This window comes from Lepisosteus platostomus, chromosome 6 (genome assembly GCF_059453375.1).
Source record: "Lepisosteus platostomus isolate fLepPlt1 chromosome 6, fLepPlt1.hap1, whole genome shotgun sequence".
Classification (NCBI taxonomy): Eukaryota; Metazoa; Chordata; class Actinopteri; order Semionotiformes; family Lepisosteidae; genus Lepisosteus; species Lepisosteus platostomus.
The window spans coordinates 54752786-54771285 of NC_142616.1; the positions used below are offsets into that span (position 1 = coordinate 54752786).

Genomic DNA, 18500 nt, shown 5'->3' on the forward strand with positions numbered 1-18500 from the left:
AAAATGAATTTACTCCTTACTTTAACTGTTTACACTCCATATTATTTTTGCACTTATGTAGACAGCGATCTCCTACAGTATGTGTGCTATGTTGTTAGACCTTCAAAAGTTAATCCATGTATGTGGAACATTATTTGTCAATAGAGTCAGAAATCAGTAATTTTTTCTGCTTTAATATATATATATCTACAGTATAAAGAAGAACACTTCATATGAAGCTTAATTTCCCTTCAGAATATTAAAATCTCCATAGAGGGACATTTGTTTGATGAGTAAAGCAATTTATTTAGTAAAATATGGACTCTATTTTTAGCTGTTTTTCTTGTCTTGTATTACAAAGCCATGACTTATAACATTAATTTGTTTCTCCATAATGCTAGTTCACTTTGAAGCTGGTTCAAGGAGCTAGTTCAAAGAAACTTTAATTTTCATCAAAAAAGAATATTCTCTACTGAAAATGTAAACATGAAGAATGTGTCCTCTGGACAGCTGTGCCAACAGGTAGCACATATTCCCTCCCAACTGTTACATGCAATTTTCCTCCCATCTGCATGCATTTTGCTTAGAATGACAAAGTAGCTCAATGTAACTCAAGACGCTTTGTAGTTTTGTACTGAACCTTAAGACGTACAGTCTATTAGCAGAAAAATATGAATTATGATTATTATTTATGAGCCAATGGAAACCAAAGCTTTAACCCACAAATTATATATAATCCCCAATTATCTGGGAATTAAAATAAAAACTGTTCTAATTGTTCCCAATTAGAATATCCTAAAGTTTTTCAGTTTGTTAAAAATGCTGGTCTTTTCAGTTTAGTTGCAATGCTTTTTGGCCAGATATCGATTTGACAACTCTGACTGAATATCCATGTCTAAATGTACTATCCTATAATCTAATTTTACCATTACGATGTTTTCTCAAATTAAGTTGAAATAAAAAGTACTATGTTTGCTTGCTTTTCTGAAATAGCAACTCAGAGAAATAGCATTGTACAGATCTTCCTAGAATAACGTAGGCTAAAAAAATATGTTAAATTATAGGTAGAATGCCAATGAAATCAATCATCCAATTGAAAAAGGTAACTGTGGGTAAATGTACTGTAGCAACTGCAGAGGAGCGTACTGTATCTTAATCATACTGTACTTAGCTCAAGCTATATTACTGCACGAAGCTCCACCTACTGGTAGAAATGTAAAAGACCAGGCCAGACCCCTTCAATAGGCTGAGATGCACAGGAGGTATAAATATCAAGACCCGGGACATATATTGCGTGGCGCTCAGAGTGAGGCTTCACTTGCTGGATTTAAACCTATGAAGAACTATGTGTGAAAACCAAATATAATCTCTATAAAAGGATATAAGAACTAAATACATTCACAATAAAGGATATAAAGCAACAATTTAGACCTTAAATTGTGGAATTGGATTTTTGTTAAAAAAAACATTAAAGGTATGTAATTTTACTTGCATAAATAATTTACCATATTAAAAATGTATGTTAATGTTTTGTCAATATGTTTTTCGTTGCCAGTTATTTCCAATTCATTATTCACAATGCTTATATTTTGAGCCATTGATTTTTTTTTTAAATAATGCATGTTACCAGAATGTTTTGCTTTCATATCAACAAATTATTTACTCTCGTTTCTCCTAGTTTGTGACTGAGCTGTTTTTGCCTTGGTCAAAGAAGCTACGCTCTCCTGCAAAATCGCAAGAAACAAACAACTGACTTTGCAAAACAAAATGATGGAAACTGCTAAATGAATTGTGATCATTTCACGTGGCATCTGTTTAGTTAAACGAAGACAATAAGTCCACAACATAAAGATGCTCACCTGCGTGTGATTCAACTGAAGCAAAAACGTAGACCCATCAGACGTTTAAAACGAAACGGTAAAAGGGGGGAAAGTTTTAAGCGTGATGGAGGATATTCTCTTTAAGGATCAGGATTTGTGGTCCGTGAATGCGTCTTTGGAGAACTCGAGCCTCGCTAACGCCACTAGAGAGGCAAACGGCACCGTGAACCCGGTGTTGCGGAACGAAGAAGTAGCCAAAGTCGAAGTAACAGTGCTAGCCCTCATCCTGCTACTTGCATTGACCGGTAACCTGTGTGTCCTCCTGGCTATATACACGACTAAAAACAACCAGTCTCGGATGTACTTTTTCATGAAGCACCTCAGTATTGCAGACCTGGTCGTGGCAATCTTTCAAGTATTGCCGCAGCTCATCTGGGACATCACCTTTCGCTTTTATGGGCCCGATTTTCTCTGCAGATTAGTAAAGTACCTGCAGGTTGTGGGAATGTTCGCTTCAACGTATATGCTTGTTCTGATGTCCATAGACAGATGTTTGGCGATATGCCAGCCTCTGCGGTCCTTACACAGAAGAGCCGATCGGTTCTACATCATTACATCGTGGGTCCTCAGTCTTTTGTTTAGCATTCCACAAGTGTACATATTCTCTTTGAGGGAGATACCGGCAGGTTCTGGAGTTTATGACTGCTGGGGGGATTTTATTCAGCCTTGGGGCGCCAAAGCTTATGTGACATGGATCAGCCTCACAATCTATATAATACCAGTGGCCATACTAAGTGTCTGCTACGGACTGATCAGTTTTAAAATATGGCAAAACTTCAAACTGAAAACTCGGAAGGACCAAAGTATACCTTTAACGCCGAAAGCTTTCAAAGGGTCAGCACTTTCCCGAGTGAGCAGCGTAAAGCTGATCTCCAAAGCCAAAATCAGAACGGTGAAAATGACTTTTGTCATCGTTTTGGCTTACATCGTTTGCTGGACCCCTTTTTTCTTTGTGCAGATGTGGTCGGCGTGGGACCCGGCAGCTCCCAGAGAAGGTACATCTTCTGTTGCCGTGAATTAATTCTCAAAATTGACAATCGAGTAGGGGAGGGAGAAAAAAAGCAAATTGCAGTGCGTTAATTGCGTTTTACAGAAAAGCCCGTTAATACTGTTAAGGTCATCATTTGAAGCATTTCAGTACCATAAGACACATGCACTTGGGCTCTCCTAACTACGTCCCAGGATATTGTCTTTATTTGTCTTGTTTGTTCACAAAAAAGCATGTAATGGCAAAAGCGCAAGATACAGTGGACACCGGTGTCGTGTCCAATTCAGTATCCCCTGGAAATCCATCATATAAAATCATAGAAACAAATGACGTGGCAAAGTATTAGGTATTGATGAGTATTAATTTAGCAAGTATTGGGCTAGACCAACAATGCAGACGATAGAACCGTTTTTAAGTTTTAGTGTATATATTATTTTGCTTATTTAGAAATGTTATAAAGCCAAAAGTAACCAAGGCTGACTTACGTGACTATAGCCTCTGTTTGTTGCCAGCTGAATCAAACTCTTAACACACAGCATACAGCACAGCAGAAGATTGTGTCAATAATGTTCTTGGTGTTCTGTTTTATAGCGAGGGCAATTAGGATATAGTCACCAATATTGCAGTTGTCCACTTCATGGCTTTACAAAACCAAATGCTACACGTTCCCTGTTGTTGTGAATAGGTTACATTGTATTAATAATTAATGTGTAGGATTGATCTTCTTCGATACTTCACTCATTGCCTGATTCATTAAATATAATAGAATATAAAATTAGGCCGACAGCAACTTCTTTGGTATTTAGTTCTTTGGCAAGGTAACTTTTGAACTTTTGAAGAGACATAACTGTTGAATACCCCTGACTACACTGGAAATTAGCTGAATAGGTTTTTTTAAAATAACACAACTTAGTTCGGTCTTTTTTTTACAAATGAACTTACAGTATATATTTTTGTTAAAGATAAATTGCATTAAGAAAATAACTCGTTAAAGAGAAAAAAAACTAAATAAACGTATTGACCTCAAATTAATTAGCTAGACTGTTAGCTGTGTACTATATTGTACAGTATGTCGCGATCGTATCAGCAAGTTTACATCAGATACAGTACATACTGTATTTCATTATGTTGTTTGTGCAGAAGAAATGTAGGATGCAGCTGTGATGACAAATGTTTCCAAACTGACATTGCTATCGGCGCACATGCAGTATGCTTAATCAGAAAATGCGTGACTGGTGTACAAACACAACAAAGAACAAGATGACCTAACACAGAGTATGAGCATCCTCATCCTCCTAATCAGGATTTTGAGAAAAAGGACATTCTTAATAGACCTCTTTGTGAAGCCTGTAAATTTAATCTGTCAAAACATCTCAGTGACGGAAAACAGCATTTAAACACACGTTTAAATTAGAAATGCTTTTAGAGAAGATCATTCCAAGAAAACGTTTTTGCGTTCCTGAAATGAAAACAGGACGATGTTTGTGGATAGGAAAAATCTGGGTGCATTGTTTTTGAGAATGTATAATTGGGATTCGTGGAAAAATATGTATTCTTTGTTAAGAGCTCATCCATTATCCCTTATTCTGTAGAATTTTGTATAGAGCAAAAGATGCCTTTTAGTTTCTATGACAGTAGAAATCACATTTAAACATTTAATATACAGCATGGTATCATCAACATTTCAACAGATTATACTGTAGATGAAACAGTACAACATTATACTACAGTATAGCTTTCTCAAAAAATGCTTGAAGTCAGCATCAAATTTATCTGTTCCGTATGTTATCCTGAGCACCCTGGTGGTTCTGCAAAATTGCATAAGGAGCTTTCTCCTTGTTTCTCATGGATAGGCCACTGTGGCACATCAGATGGCATACCAATCTGCAGCAGTAGAGATTTTAGACTCAGGTTGTTTTAATTCTAGCAAGCAGCAGGGACATGGGGTTTGGATGGAGCACAGTTCAGTATACTGACAATATTTTGGTATTACATTTTGCATATGCAGTTACTTATGCAATGTTCTCAAAATCTAAAATGTTTGACATTGCTATTAGAAATGCATAAAAACATAAAAAGAAAAGACCTAAATAGTGACTAGTGCAAAAAGGAATGGGCACTGGAAGACTCACCACTGAGCTTTTTCACTCATTTTGTACTCAGATAAGCTTTAAATTTAGAGCTTGAGATGTAGTCTTTCATAGCTTCTTTGTTTCAGCATTAAACATGTCCTAAATTGGTTTAATTATCTTATTGTTTTTTTCACTTTGCTCTTCCCAGATAATGTGGGAGGGAACATTCCCAATAAGGTGTAAAGGCGGTCTGTGGCCTGGAGAGTCGTGCAGTAAAAATGGGTCTCTGTGTTGTCCTTCTAAATGCAGATTCTTTTTTTCTCCTTTGAATTACTTGTTCAAATAAAAGTATGAAAAAGTGACACATTAAAAGGCAGGATGAATGCCCAAATATCCAGCATTTTCTAACCGCTTTAAATAATAAAGGGTGGCGGGGGAGTCAGAGCTTAATATGGCAAGCAAAGTGTGCAAGGCAGGATATGCCCTGGGTGGGATGCCAATCTATTGCAGGACACACAGACAAACACACTCATACAAGGGCCAGTTTTTTCCCAGAAGCCAATTAACCTACCAGTGTGTCTTTGGACTGTGGGAGGAAACCAGGGCACCCGGAGGAAAGCTACATAAATACGGACAGAACATGCAAACTCACATAGATAGCAGCCTAGGAGTTTACCCCAGGGTACCAGTGCTGAGGGGCTACAATGCTAACCACTGCACCATCAGATCACACATATACGAATAATGCAAACACTCAAAAAATAGTTACATTAAAGTTCATATAAGTAAGTCACAGGCTGAGGACCAGTACATTTAGCTTGGTCTGAAAAGACCAATTTCTAAAACAAATATAGTGTATTAAAAAGAACTGGAATGTCTATACTGCCAGACCATTAAGGTAATCCTGGCATGAACGCAGTTGTTAGAGTACTATTTCTGATATATCTTCCTTGGAAATATTTAAAGTCTTGTGCGGAATCTACCGTCAATGCTATATAAGGCCAAGTAAAGTATTTTTTTTAGTCTTCTTTGCTATCATTATAATCATAATTGTTAGGAGTAAAAGCAAGTTGTCATAGTTTATGAATTTTTTGTTACGTGCAACAATAGTCCTTATAGTTTCTGGCCCCGCTTGTGCTGAAGGGATTCCAATCTAATTACACCAACTGTTTGTTTACTGTATGCTGAATGAACTTATTCAAAAGACTCTGATGGACAGGCCACTGTGGCACTTCAACTTTAACAAGGTCAGTGTACTGTAGAACTCCAATTAGATTGCCAGTAAAATCATGAATACCACAACAACCAGTAGCATAAATATTAACATTCCTTTCCTTTATACTGTGTGACTGTGAACGTTTGGTAATACAGTTCTTATAAGAGCTGGTTTTGATTTATAAAAATATCTGTTTGTCTCACAGTACTGCAAAATGTACTTCAGGAATGGAAAATTCCTCAGCTGCACAACTGCATCGGACAGTTAATACAGTAACAAGAAACGATGAACCCAGTCCCACAATGCTTCACAATACAAAATGTTCTTTTTTTTCTCGTGGCTGAGTGTTCAAAACACCTTGATTGGAAATATTCCGATTCAGGATAAAAGGTGTAAAATCAATGTGTCCCACTCTATGTGTATTTCACAACGTTCACAAATAGGACATTGTGCACATCAGAAAATAGGCAACACGTTTAAGCATGATCTTCCTCATATACTGTAACAGTAAATGCAGAAAAATATGTTTTTTGTAACATACTGTAGCTCAGAATCAGACGTGTTTTTCATGATAAACAATTAGCCTAATTCAATCATGAATTTACATGTGCAGCTTTAATACGTAGGACAAATATCTATGTAAATTAGAGAAAAAATGTACTTTATTACCCATTTAAGACACATACAGAAATTAATATCATAAGGTAAAATACACGTATTAGGATGTCAATGTTTAAAGACTACATTAATTTACCTTTTCAGAGAATTGGTCACAATTGTCATTCCATTATTTTTATTAATCACTGAATCAAATTAATATTTTTCAACATATGGAAGAAAAAGGAGGAAAAGGAAATTCTTTATGCCAGTACTTATGTGCAATTAAAGCACCTTTCCTCAGTATACTTTATTAATATATTGTAGCAAAATAGCAAGGTGGGAAATAACTTGGGTTATTATTACTCATGGTAAATAATAAACTGTTAACAAAATGAGAAGCACGTGAGTTTATTTTCCGGCACAGATCTGGTGACAGAGTAATAAATCAAGCTCACATATGACAGACAGGTTCTTGGAACTCTTTGCGACGATTATACAAAGGTTACACTAAAGACAGCTTTTTTACAGTAAGTATGTTTTAGAGTCCTACTTCCTATAAGCATAGGAACCCAAAGGTTTTCTCCAGTAATGCAGATACAATCAATTTTCTGTTGTTTCTATTAGTTCAGTCAGATCTTATTAAGTACGATATAGAGATTAAATGTATTAGGGCTTTGTTTGGTGTAATTCACCTAGCTGAGGGAAAGGCAGGCTCTCTTTAACGAGAAATGAGCCAGGGAGCTGCAGCAAGGGTGCATATGGGGTGGTAAGAGGGATGTGAGAAAGATGTGCAAAAGGAAGCTCAGGAAGTGAGATATCCTAACCTATCCCAGAATCTAAGTCAGTGATATACAGTAAGCATTTTTTTGCATTCACCCCTTACCTATACTTTGTGTTTTCCATTAATTCATGTTTGACCCAAAAACTGCATTACTTTGTATGCCAATAACCAGAAATTTGAGAATTATATTAATAATAAGAATTTATCAGAAACCTTATCAAAAGCTTTTTGAAAATCTAAAGGTGCTCTTTTTGTATGTGTTACTGATGTACAGTAACTTGTTCAAAGACCTCTAACAGTTAAACAAGCCCAACCTTATTCTAAATCCATTTTAAATATCCCTTAGAATTTTATTGCCATACAGATGAACCTCTATAGAAACTGTAGTCAACATGCAATTCATTGTTTAATTCAACTAATCAATGACATTATGTGCATATGAAGCTCCTCTAAGGAAGCAACAAAGGCAGATAAATCTAAATATTTGACCAGTAATGTATTAGCACTTACAGTAGCTTCTAAAATTTTGATTATTCAGTTATGTCTTTGTGATTGCATTCTGGAGACAAATGTTTGTTTCCATTAAGCAATAATATGATGCCTTAACTAAAATTAAAATTTAATGAATACAAAAACAAGCATGAATTTGTCTTGGAAGAAATACATTTATGTGATGCACATCTAGACGATTAGAATAATATCTATCTAATTTATCAAATTAATATGGAGTGAGTTCACAAGCCATTCAAAAGCATATTTTGAGACTTTTTTGGAGGTATGCTACAATTCCTATAAAACATTCTTCATATTTTTCTGCTACCTCTTCATTTTCTTCTTCTTTATATTGCTATGCAACACATGATAAAATAGAATTTTGCAGAAGACGTGACTACTGGTTAGCATGAAAATAATACATTAAAAAATTATTCTCATATCCACCCTGAAGACAGACGTTCAAAAATTAAATCTATATTTGGTATAACTGTTCCGAAAAATTCTAAATTTGTGTGTCCAAGAAAATGATTTATGATTATGTCTTTATCTCCAGACTGAACAAACAGATCTTATCAAATCTAAATTATATACAAAAGTATTTTCATTCCTTAAATAACTTGAACTATAAGCAAATGTTAAAAAAGAAGTCACAGTAATTTCAATGATTGCTTATGGCATACAGATAAAGGTAAATTCGGATATGCTGTTGCTTTAAACTTTTCCATTATTTCTCTTACATCTTTACTTCAAAGTTCGTGATTGGATTTTGAGAGGTGCAATTTCCTTTTGTGATATGCATGATACTGAGTATTAAAAACCCCTTTTATCACAAAAGAAAATGTACGCATATTAAATTTTCTTTTAAAGGAAAGCTGAAAGAAAATAACGCTTTTTGTCTTAACCCTTTTACAGACTGCTTTCAAAACCTCAAGGAATGTTTGCCAAAAGAATTATACTGTAGCTCAATGCTAAGAAAAAACATATCTGTACCAGCCTTTCTGAGAGATACCTTACAGGCTCAATAAAATTCAATTGTTTCAGTAAGGTTATTAGATTATTTATCTATATATTTCCACTTATAGAAAGAGAGATTGGCAGATAACGTTGTAGAGATGATGGCAGACAGACAACTATCAATATCTAACATAAATATTGAGCTATACCTACTCCCAAATTTCTTTTTTATATAGAAGTGCACGAAAGGCAAACCTAACTCCATCTTTTTTACATTAAGTAGATGAGTGACTGCATAATTCCACATTGTTTTCTTTTTATTTCCCCCTGAACTAACTACAAGCCAACAACAGGGATGGAAAATGGAAACATGAGAATAATTTCATTAAAATCTGAGTTTTTGGCCTAAGGGTAACCATTAAAAGCTACATCTACACAGCTACATCAGTTCTACTTCAATGTACATAAGTGTCTTATAGTTAACACATTCGTGCCCAGAAGCCTTCATATTATTCTTTTGCTTAAGTGGTTTGTAAATTTGTTTCTTGATCTAGAAAATACATTTAGTTAACGTCCTGTAAAGGGAAGCTTCAGAAGTAGATTAGTTAACATTTAAAAAAATGAAGCAAAATACTGTACTATGCTGACTTTTTTTGTCTAATGAAAAACAAATATATTATACGGTAACATGGCACAGCAAGTGCTACGTAATTTAATGTGGAAAGAAGAATGTACAAAAAGTATACTTTTAGAGCAGTATAATTTATGGATAAACTAATCAAAATTAAAAAGAATTAATATATTTCAAAAAATGATATTTAAAGACATTAACCTTTCCATGCTTGTATGTCTGTTTTAGCAATTCACTTAGTTCATATACTGTACTGTACAAGAACTCTCTGTGTTAATTGGTACAATATGCAAGTGGTGTTGCTCTCTATGTAGTGAATTTTAAATACCTTGGTGAATTAGTCCATTATTAAAAACATGCACATCCTGTATGCTCACGTCTCCACCATTTATATACGGATAATACATCAATTATGAGTTACAGACAAGTTTTTACATTGTTTTTTTTAAATATTATGTAAAGTTTTTACTGTATTCTCTGTGCTGCAGTGCAAATCCCTGATAAACTCACATGCATTTATCAACTTGATTTATCTTTTTAATTATGTGAAGCTTAGTCTCTCTATTATCTTTTCTTAAAGTATGTATTTGTTCTTGTCTGTAAAGTATTTTTAGACAGTATAACTAAACACACTGCAGAAATATGCTTTGAACTGCATCTTCTAGACTATTACATAGTTTTTGTGAAGCTTCGCAGACAGTATGTATTAGTCTAGACGATGACAAACAGAAAATTAATGGTACATTGTCATTTTTAACTATATCTTTAATAGCATTTTTTTTTGTTGCTTTTTTTCACTCACCTGTCATTGGATGGAAATAAAGACAGCTGATGCTTATTTCACTAGAGACAACAATATCCAGAATTGAATGCTTTGTGAATGTTTGGAATATTTAATTAGATGTCTTAACCTTGTTGGTTAATGTATAAGCTCCTACTGTACCTATAGGATGAAGAGGCTCAAACCCCATTCAGAAGGAGTGAACTTGGGGGTAGCTGTAAGGTGGAGATGGGGTGGTGGAGCGATTTTTGAGAGGCATTTGAGTCTAGTATATACTGTATATAACTACTTTTTTAATGATGGTGATTAGGTACAGCTGTGGGAGATTGACTTGTCCCTGTTATCCCTCCTGAACTTCAGTTAATAGCTTCCATTTTTTTCAAGCACCTTAAAACAACATCTTTTTGTTTTCTACATTTTGACCATTCAACAAAAGAAAAAAAATGCATATGGACCAAACAGTTCGTAGTTTGATTCCAGCTTGGGGTACCATCTGTGTGGAGCTTGCATGCTATCTCTATGTCTGGTATGGCCATCTCTGGGTGCTCCCAAAGAAATGCTGGGTATGTTATCTGGTGTGTTTAAATTATGCTCATGCTAGTGCCATGTGAGGGACTGATGTCCTATAGAGAGTGCAGTCCTACCTTATGCCCAGTGCTTCTAGGATAGACCTATGGTTGCCGTAAGCCTTGCCAGGGATTTGTTGCTTTCTGATAATCTATGGATAAAGTCTTAACTGGGTTTTTTTTTTTAGGGGCAGAGTGGTGGCTCTGTGGTTAAGGATCTGCACCTGTGGCTGGCAGGTTGCTGGTTCAAGTCCCATGGCTGGCAGGGGAGTTCTACTCCCTTGGGCTCTAGAGCAAGGCCCTTAACCCCAACTGCTCCAGGGTTGCTATATAAATGGCTGATCCTGCACTCTGACCCCAAGCTTCTCTCCCTGTCTGTGTGTCTCATGGAGAGCAAGCTGGGGTATGTGAAAAAGACAAATTTGTAATGCAAGAAATTGTATATGGCTAAAGTGATCTTAACTGGGTTCAATTCTTTAACAGCACAGTGTTCAAGAGGATTTCAAATTTTGCAACACTTCTCTTTTATTACGTTTGTTTTTTAATATAGCATCACATCATTGTTCTTTTCAACGGAAATTAGAGCCTGCTGTCCCTTATAAAACCCCCTCATGGCTTTTGAATGTGTTTATCAGTAGCAAGACTTTTATTAAGTGAGGAAATAAAACCTCAGAGCAGGCAGCCTGTGGCACAAAGCAATGTGACTTTGGCTGCGATCTACTGTAACTTCAGTTTGATAATCCTCCTTCTATTAATGCTGAGTACTTAATGAACATGATATCCCTCTTAAACTACAAACTAGAAAGCAGACAAATAAAAAAAAATGTTTTGACGTGCCACAGCACAGATAGACCGAGAAGGTTTTTATTTGGGCAGGTGGCACTTGTCACAACTTGTGGAACATCTTTATCTAGAGTTTTTACAAACCCTACTCCATCTTGGCATAACGTTTCTACATGGCTGAAAAGAAAAGCAATTTAATGCTTTGCTTAGCTCCCTCCAACAGGAGTTTTGAATTTGATAGAACTGATAGGCTGATATAACTTTTTTTAGTATACAATTAACCATTATTTTAACACAGGCTCTAGCTTTTTAACTTGAGAACATTTTAGGTTAATTGACTGCAGCTTGTGGTTTATGAAGCTCATGGGGAGAAATTGCTTTTGTCTTGTTTTCCAACCTCACAAATCTCAGCACTGGGGATAGCCATGTCTCTGCATTGTTTTCTCCACTAAAGCAGGAGCTACAGTGCCTTGCGAAAGTATTCGGCCCCCTTGAACTTTTCAACCTTTTGCCACATTTCAGGCTTCAAACATAAAGATATAAATTTTTTATTTTATGTGAAGAATCACCAACAAGTGGGACACAATTGTGAAGTGGAATGAAATCTATTGGATTTTTGAAACTTTTTTAACTAATAAAAAAATGAAAAGTGGGGCGTGCAAAATTATTCGGCCCCCTTGCGTTAATACTTTGTAGAGCCACCTTTTGCTGCGATTACAGCTGCAAGTCGCTTGGGGTATGTCTCTATCAGTTTTGCACATCGAGAGACTGAAATTCTTGCCCATTCTTCCTTGCAAAACAGCTCGAGCTCAGTGAGGTTGGATGGAGAGCGTTTGTGAACAGCAGTTTTCAGCTCTTTCCACAGATTCTCGATTGGATTCAGGTCTGGACTTTGACTTGGCCATTCAAACACCTGGATACGTTTATTTGTGAACCATTCCTTTGTAGATTTTGCTGTATGTTTGGGATCATTGTCTTGTTGGAAGATAAATCTCCGTCCCAGTTTCAGGTCTTTTGCAGACTCCAACAGGTTTTCATCCAGAATGGTCCTGTATTTGGCTGCATCCATCTTCCCCTCAATTTTAACCATCTTCCCTGTCCCTGCTGAAGAAAAGCAGGCCCAAACCATGATGCTGCCACCACCATGTTTGACAGTGGGGATGGTGTGTTGAGGGTGATGAGCTGTGTTGCTTTTACGCCAAACATATCGTTTTGCATTGTGGCCAAAAAGTTCGATTTTGGTTTCATCTGACCAGAGCACCTTCTTCCACATGTTTGGGGTGTCTCCCAGGTGGCTTGTGGCAAACTTTAGACGAGACTTTTTATGGATATCTTTGAGAAATGGCTTTCTTCTTGCCACTCTTCCATAAAGGCCAGATTTGTGCAGTGTAAGACTGATTGTTGTCCTATGGACAGACTCTCCCACCTCAGCTGTAGTTCTCTGCAGTTCATCCAGAGTGATCATGGGCCTCTTGGCTGCATCTCTGATCAGTCTTCTCCTTGTCTGAGCTGAAAGTTTAGAGGGACGGCCAGGTCTTGGTAGATTTGCAGTGGTCTGATACTCCTTCCATTTCAAGATGATCGCTTGCACAGTGCTCCTTGGGATGTTTGAAGCTTGGGAAATCTTTTTGTATCCAAATCCGGCTTTAAACTTCTCCACAACAGTATTACGGACCTGCCTGGTGTGTTCCTTGGTCTTCATGATGCTCTCTGCGCTTTCAACAGAACCTTGAGACTATCACAGAGCAGGTGCATTTATACAGAGACTTGATTACACACAGGTGGATTCTATTTATCACCATCAGTCATTTAGGACAACATTGGATCATTCAGAGATCCTCGCTGAACTTCTGGAGTGAGTTTGCTGCACTGAAAGTAAAGGGGCCGAATAATTTTGCACGCCCCACTTTTCATTTTTTTATTAGTTAAAAAAGTTTCAAAAATCCAATAGATTTCGTTCCACTTCCCAATTGTGTCCCACTTGTTGGTGATTCTTCACATAAAATAAAAAATTTATATCTTTATGTTTGAAGCCTGAAATGTGGCAAAAGGTTGAAAAGTTCAAGGGGGCCGAATACTTTCGCAAGGCACTGTATGTGGCAGATACTGTAGCTTGGCTTTTTTTCCTTGTGGTCAATAGCCTGCTATACACAGACATTCATACTGCTGCACACTTTATTCTTTCATTGCTTCTGCAGGCTCTAGACCGGGCAGATGCGGAAATTAGGTCACCTAGCTGCCTTGTACAGTTGTAAAAACACATAAATGAAAGTGAAGGTCCCTCAGTCGAAATGCATATCTTGTCAGTTTCTTTGCTTTCATATCATATTGTGTAGTGAAGTGTCTAGGGTGTCGATCTGGTACATTACTGTGTACTGGAAATGTCTGTCCAGTGTTTTAAAATTAAGCAAACCATCACACATGTCACGAAAACAAAGGATTTTTACTTTAAACTTTAAAATGTGAATTTTTCTGATTTTATAAAAGACATAATTCTTTGTTTATAGTGGCTCAATAGTGCTTCAGTGTTTTTTCAGTGTTTCATATAATACTGTTCCTACAAGCTAAATGAGGTTGAAGAATAGCATTGTTTTTCTTCTGCTTTCTTTTGCATGATTTATCTATGCATCTATGATTCTGGTGAGAGTCATGAAGTATGATTTACAATGGGTTTTTTTTCTTAAATATAATGAGATTATCTTCCAAGTGCCAGATATTTTCTTGTCCCTGAAGTGGATGATAGTTCTTTGATCTTATTAAAATTAATGATTTAGAAGCACACGAGTACATTAGTACCACCTGCTGGTTAAAGATGGAACTTCATTGCATTCCTCTGATATTCTAATTCACCTTAACCACTTAAAAATTCAAAAATGTCTTTGCGCTAGATTTAAAAGGAAAGCCAAGATTAATACAAAAAGGATCAGCAGTATGGGTTTTAACACAGGAAAAATGCTGCCTCGATTAATCTTGAACTGATTTCCGAAATGCCAGTTTGCTTCAGGGGCCTATTCAACATTGCCTAAATATTACCCATGAATAATGTGATTTGTTGTGCTTGATACACAACAGAGCCACAGCCAGATTTAATTTTTCACAGAAATGTGTGCGTGTGCTCATTTCTGCAACACAGCAGTGGAAGATTTTCACTCCCAGCTAGACATCAAAGCATCAGTAGACATAAAAGATCAATAAGGTAAAACGTGTTACTTCTGTTTTTAATTCAATCTAGAATGGTGGGAATGTAATGCATGATAAACTCCTAAAAGGTAACAATCCGTAATTTTTTTTAAAGAGATTATTTCTGATATGATTGTGAAAAGAATGCTGAAAAATACAAACGGCAAAATAAGTCATACTGCCAATATTATCAAGAAACACATTACAGGTTTGCTTCAAGGTGTCTCAAAAGTAATATAATTTATTAAAATAAAATGTAATATCTGAAATTAAGGTACGCACGTAAGAAGTGAAGAAAACATGTTCGGTAATTCAATTGCCCTCTGATAGGATTAGTAGAAACACAACACAACAACCATTTATAAACGGCAGACGTTGTGCAACCCCAGGGGAAACCTGTGAACTTTGTGGTGAGCGCCGCTCCGGAGTACAAGTAAGCGTGATTTCTGTTTTATCTTGCAGAGCTGGCCTTCATCATTGCCATGTTGCTGGCCAGCTTGAACAGCTGCTGCAATCCCTGGATTTACATGTTTTTTGCGGGACATCTGTTCCACGACCTGATGCAGCACTTCCTGTGCTGCTCCACGAGCTACCTGAAAGCCACGCAGTGCTCCTGCGAGTTGGACTCCAGCCGCAAAAGCAACTCCTCCACCTACATCATCAAGAACAGCAGCAGCCAGAAGAGTATCACTCAAACTTCCTCCACATGAGCTCGGCGCGCCACGTCTTCGGACTTTCACACAACGATTGCACTATGTTTTTTATATCATGTCCGCCAATTGAAACTATTATAAGAAAGACCTATTTACAGAAGCCCTTCTAATTTAGAAAAGGGTTTACAGTATATTGTATTTTTTTCCAAACAGAAGAAAAAAAACTAAGTGGTTTAAAGTTTATTTGTAAATAGCCTTTATTTATAGAATTCAACTTTGCAAAAAAGAGACACAGGACTCATTGTAAAAAGGAGTTTCTGATGAATTAAAACAGAGAAATACAGCTAAAATGGGCATACAGATCCATCTGCAGCCTCAATGGACTTTGCTCTCACTGCCTTGCTTCTGATAAGTTTAAAGTCAGTTTATGGTTAATATGCTTTGCATTTGCCTGATAAAAGTGACTGATACAGATGTAACATCCGAAAATGGTGATGCCTACTGTGCACATTTGTTTCACAGTTCTTAGGATGCTGGTAATATTGGTACTAGCCAAAAGGAAGCCATGCACAGAAACAATCAATATTCTTAATTTAAAAAGAGATTAAGTTTTTGTTTATTGATATTTTTTATTTCTATATACATATTTTGCATATCTTAGCATTACTTTCCCTCCAACATGTTGTTTGGCAGATGGAAAAAATGCACTTTTTTTTTTCTTGAAAGGAACAAGTAAATGTTTTAATGTCAACAAGAGTCCAGAGCTTTGTATGTTTAGTAGGCATTCAGTGTTTGTTTTATGAAAATTAAGCTTTGATGGAAGACCTGTCAAAAGGCAGGCACCATTCATATCCCTGTCTTAAATTAAGCCCCTTCTCCTTGTATGCATTCTCTCTGATTCATCCACAGTGGTGAACATTCAGAGTGTGGCATTCATTATCAGATTCTTTCATTTCCCTTTACTGCTGATCTGTAATCTGTTTCAATAAGCACTTTACCAACAATACTGTGAGACTGACACAGTACAGTATGTGCCTGATTTTATGGAGCAAAATACTCACCAGTGTTGTAGAAACAGATCTGGGAAATGTCTGGATGATTTCCCTGGCAAGCTCCTGTCAACCAAACAAAAATAAGATTGCCCAAATAGCCTCTCATTTGCACAATTTTTATGTGCTTATGACATGTGGAAGACCTTGATTACTCCATGTGTGCTTTTTAAAGTGCATGTAACTGTTTAAGAAAAAAGCTACATTATAGACTAGCAGTATGAGTCACAACAAAGCACCTCTATCTACTCATTTTGATCATACAGTATAATACAGTGTGATCCATATAATGGATTCTTTTTTTACAGAATTACCTGTGGTACATTTCTGCACGTTTGCCCTCATGCACTTCACTGTTTTAAATGTATCTAAGTAAAATCATCTGTCAAAACAACATGGAGCTGAATACTCTGATTTTATTAACAGTAATGATGGATTTTTTTTCCTTTATGGTCTTAAAATTCCATGCAGGAAATAAATGCAAAACATTTTAAAATGCTTACAGTATTAATAATCAGACTGCAGATATTTCAAATTCTGGTCTGTCAGGTTTAACAATTAAAACTTCCAGCATTGTAGTTTTCCAGTATCCCATATTTTCTTTGTGAATTTCAGCCAGAAAAAGAATTGTCTTGCATTTCAACTTAAACTGTTATTTTATGTAATTATGATGAATAAATTGTCCTTCTTATGATGAGAATACTTTTCTTATTGACTTATTTGGTGAACTGATTTAGGACAGCATTAAGTACAAGTGATATCGCACAATTGTTAATGTTTTTAACGTTTGCACAGGTGACTGGCAAGTTCTAAGAGACACTTCATCCTTTCAGTGTAGTTCCACCAGATGTTTCAGGTGCACTGTAAATACTGTCAGCATTTGCAGGTAATAATGCATTTGAGGCACTGGTTTGTAATATTGCTGGATTCTACCTTAGATGTTTTACAAATTATTAGAAATTGTTTGTTTGGTAGGCTTTTGTACATACTAATCCATGCAAGTGTACTTTCCAATTAATGCTGAATTTTAAAGTAAGTATCGAATGCAGTGACTCCAGGTAAGTACTGGGGCTTTGCTATAAACAAAAATGTTTATAGTAATGTTGATACCATAAATGTTGCATATTAAGTTTAATGTGCTTGACTCATTCCTTATTGTATCTACAGTACATGCACAAGTTTCTATAAAGGAACGCATTTCAACAAGAGCTGAGGTGGTGACTGTGAAATCATTTAAAATTTTAATAAAGTGCAAATCTTCAACAAAAATATTTAGATATATGTATTTAAATAAGTTCTTCATAAGAACTACATCTTCCGATTTTATTTAGGTAGCCTATATAACAGACCCTGGATAAGTTGAATACCCTGTTGCTAGAAGAAGCAGTGGTTTTTGGAATATACAGGCAAGATAGAACTTTTGCCTATTAATGTTTTTTTTTCATAAATTGAATTACTAGGAATGAAACTTATATTGGCTCTGCTCTTTCTTCAAAACCTTCTAACTGGCTACTTTTTAAAATCCTTCAGGAAAAGTATGGAAGTCATGCACATCTGTTCCAAGGGACTGGGACTTTATTCCATGAGTGGTACATTCATTAAATGTTTTTTTTGAATTTGTTCATTTAAATTTTGTTCCAGTGGGGAGCTTTGTCAGCCTGCAAGCTGCAAAGAGACACATATAATTTTATTCCATGCTAAACTGTACAAAAAAACATACTTTTAGCCTTGGAGCCTTCTTCAGGTAGCTCAGGTTTGAAACACAGCTGAAATGTTGTTTTGTATTGTTTCTACTTGTCCAAGCAGAATGAACCCCTACTTTTTCATTTCTGTTTAGTTTGCATTGTGTTACACAATGTGTGTGTATTCTCTACACATTAGAACTACAGTAT

At 36.1% G+C, this 18500-nt stretch overlaps 1 protein-coding gene across 1 annotated transcript; it reads left to right on the forward strand.

Moving 5' to 3' along the window:
- Positions 1–1251: 1251 nt before the first annotated feature.
- On the forward strand, positions 1252–17308 carry oxtra (oxytocin receptor a). The gene is made up of 3 exons (XM_088636381.1): positions 1252–1453; positions 1658–2854; positions 15369–17308. The coding sequence occupies exons 2-3, from the start codon at positions 1924–1926 to the stop codon at positions 15614–15616; spliced, it is 1179 nt and encodes a 392-aa protein (XP_088492507.1). The 5' UTR covers positions 1252–1453; positions 1658–1923; the 3' UTR covers positions 15617–17308.
- The last annotated feature ends 1192 nt before the right edge of the window (positions 17309–18500 follow it).

Coding starts and splice junctions, on each gene's coding strand:
- oxtra (XM_088636381.1), top strand. CDS start 1,924: ATGGAGGATATTCTCTTTAAGGATCAGGATTTGTGGTCCGTGAATGCG. Junction 2,855..15,368: donor CCCGGCAGCTCCCAGAGAAG/GTACATCTTCTG, acceptor TTTATCTTGCAG/AGCTGGCCTTCATCATTGCC.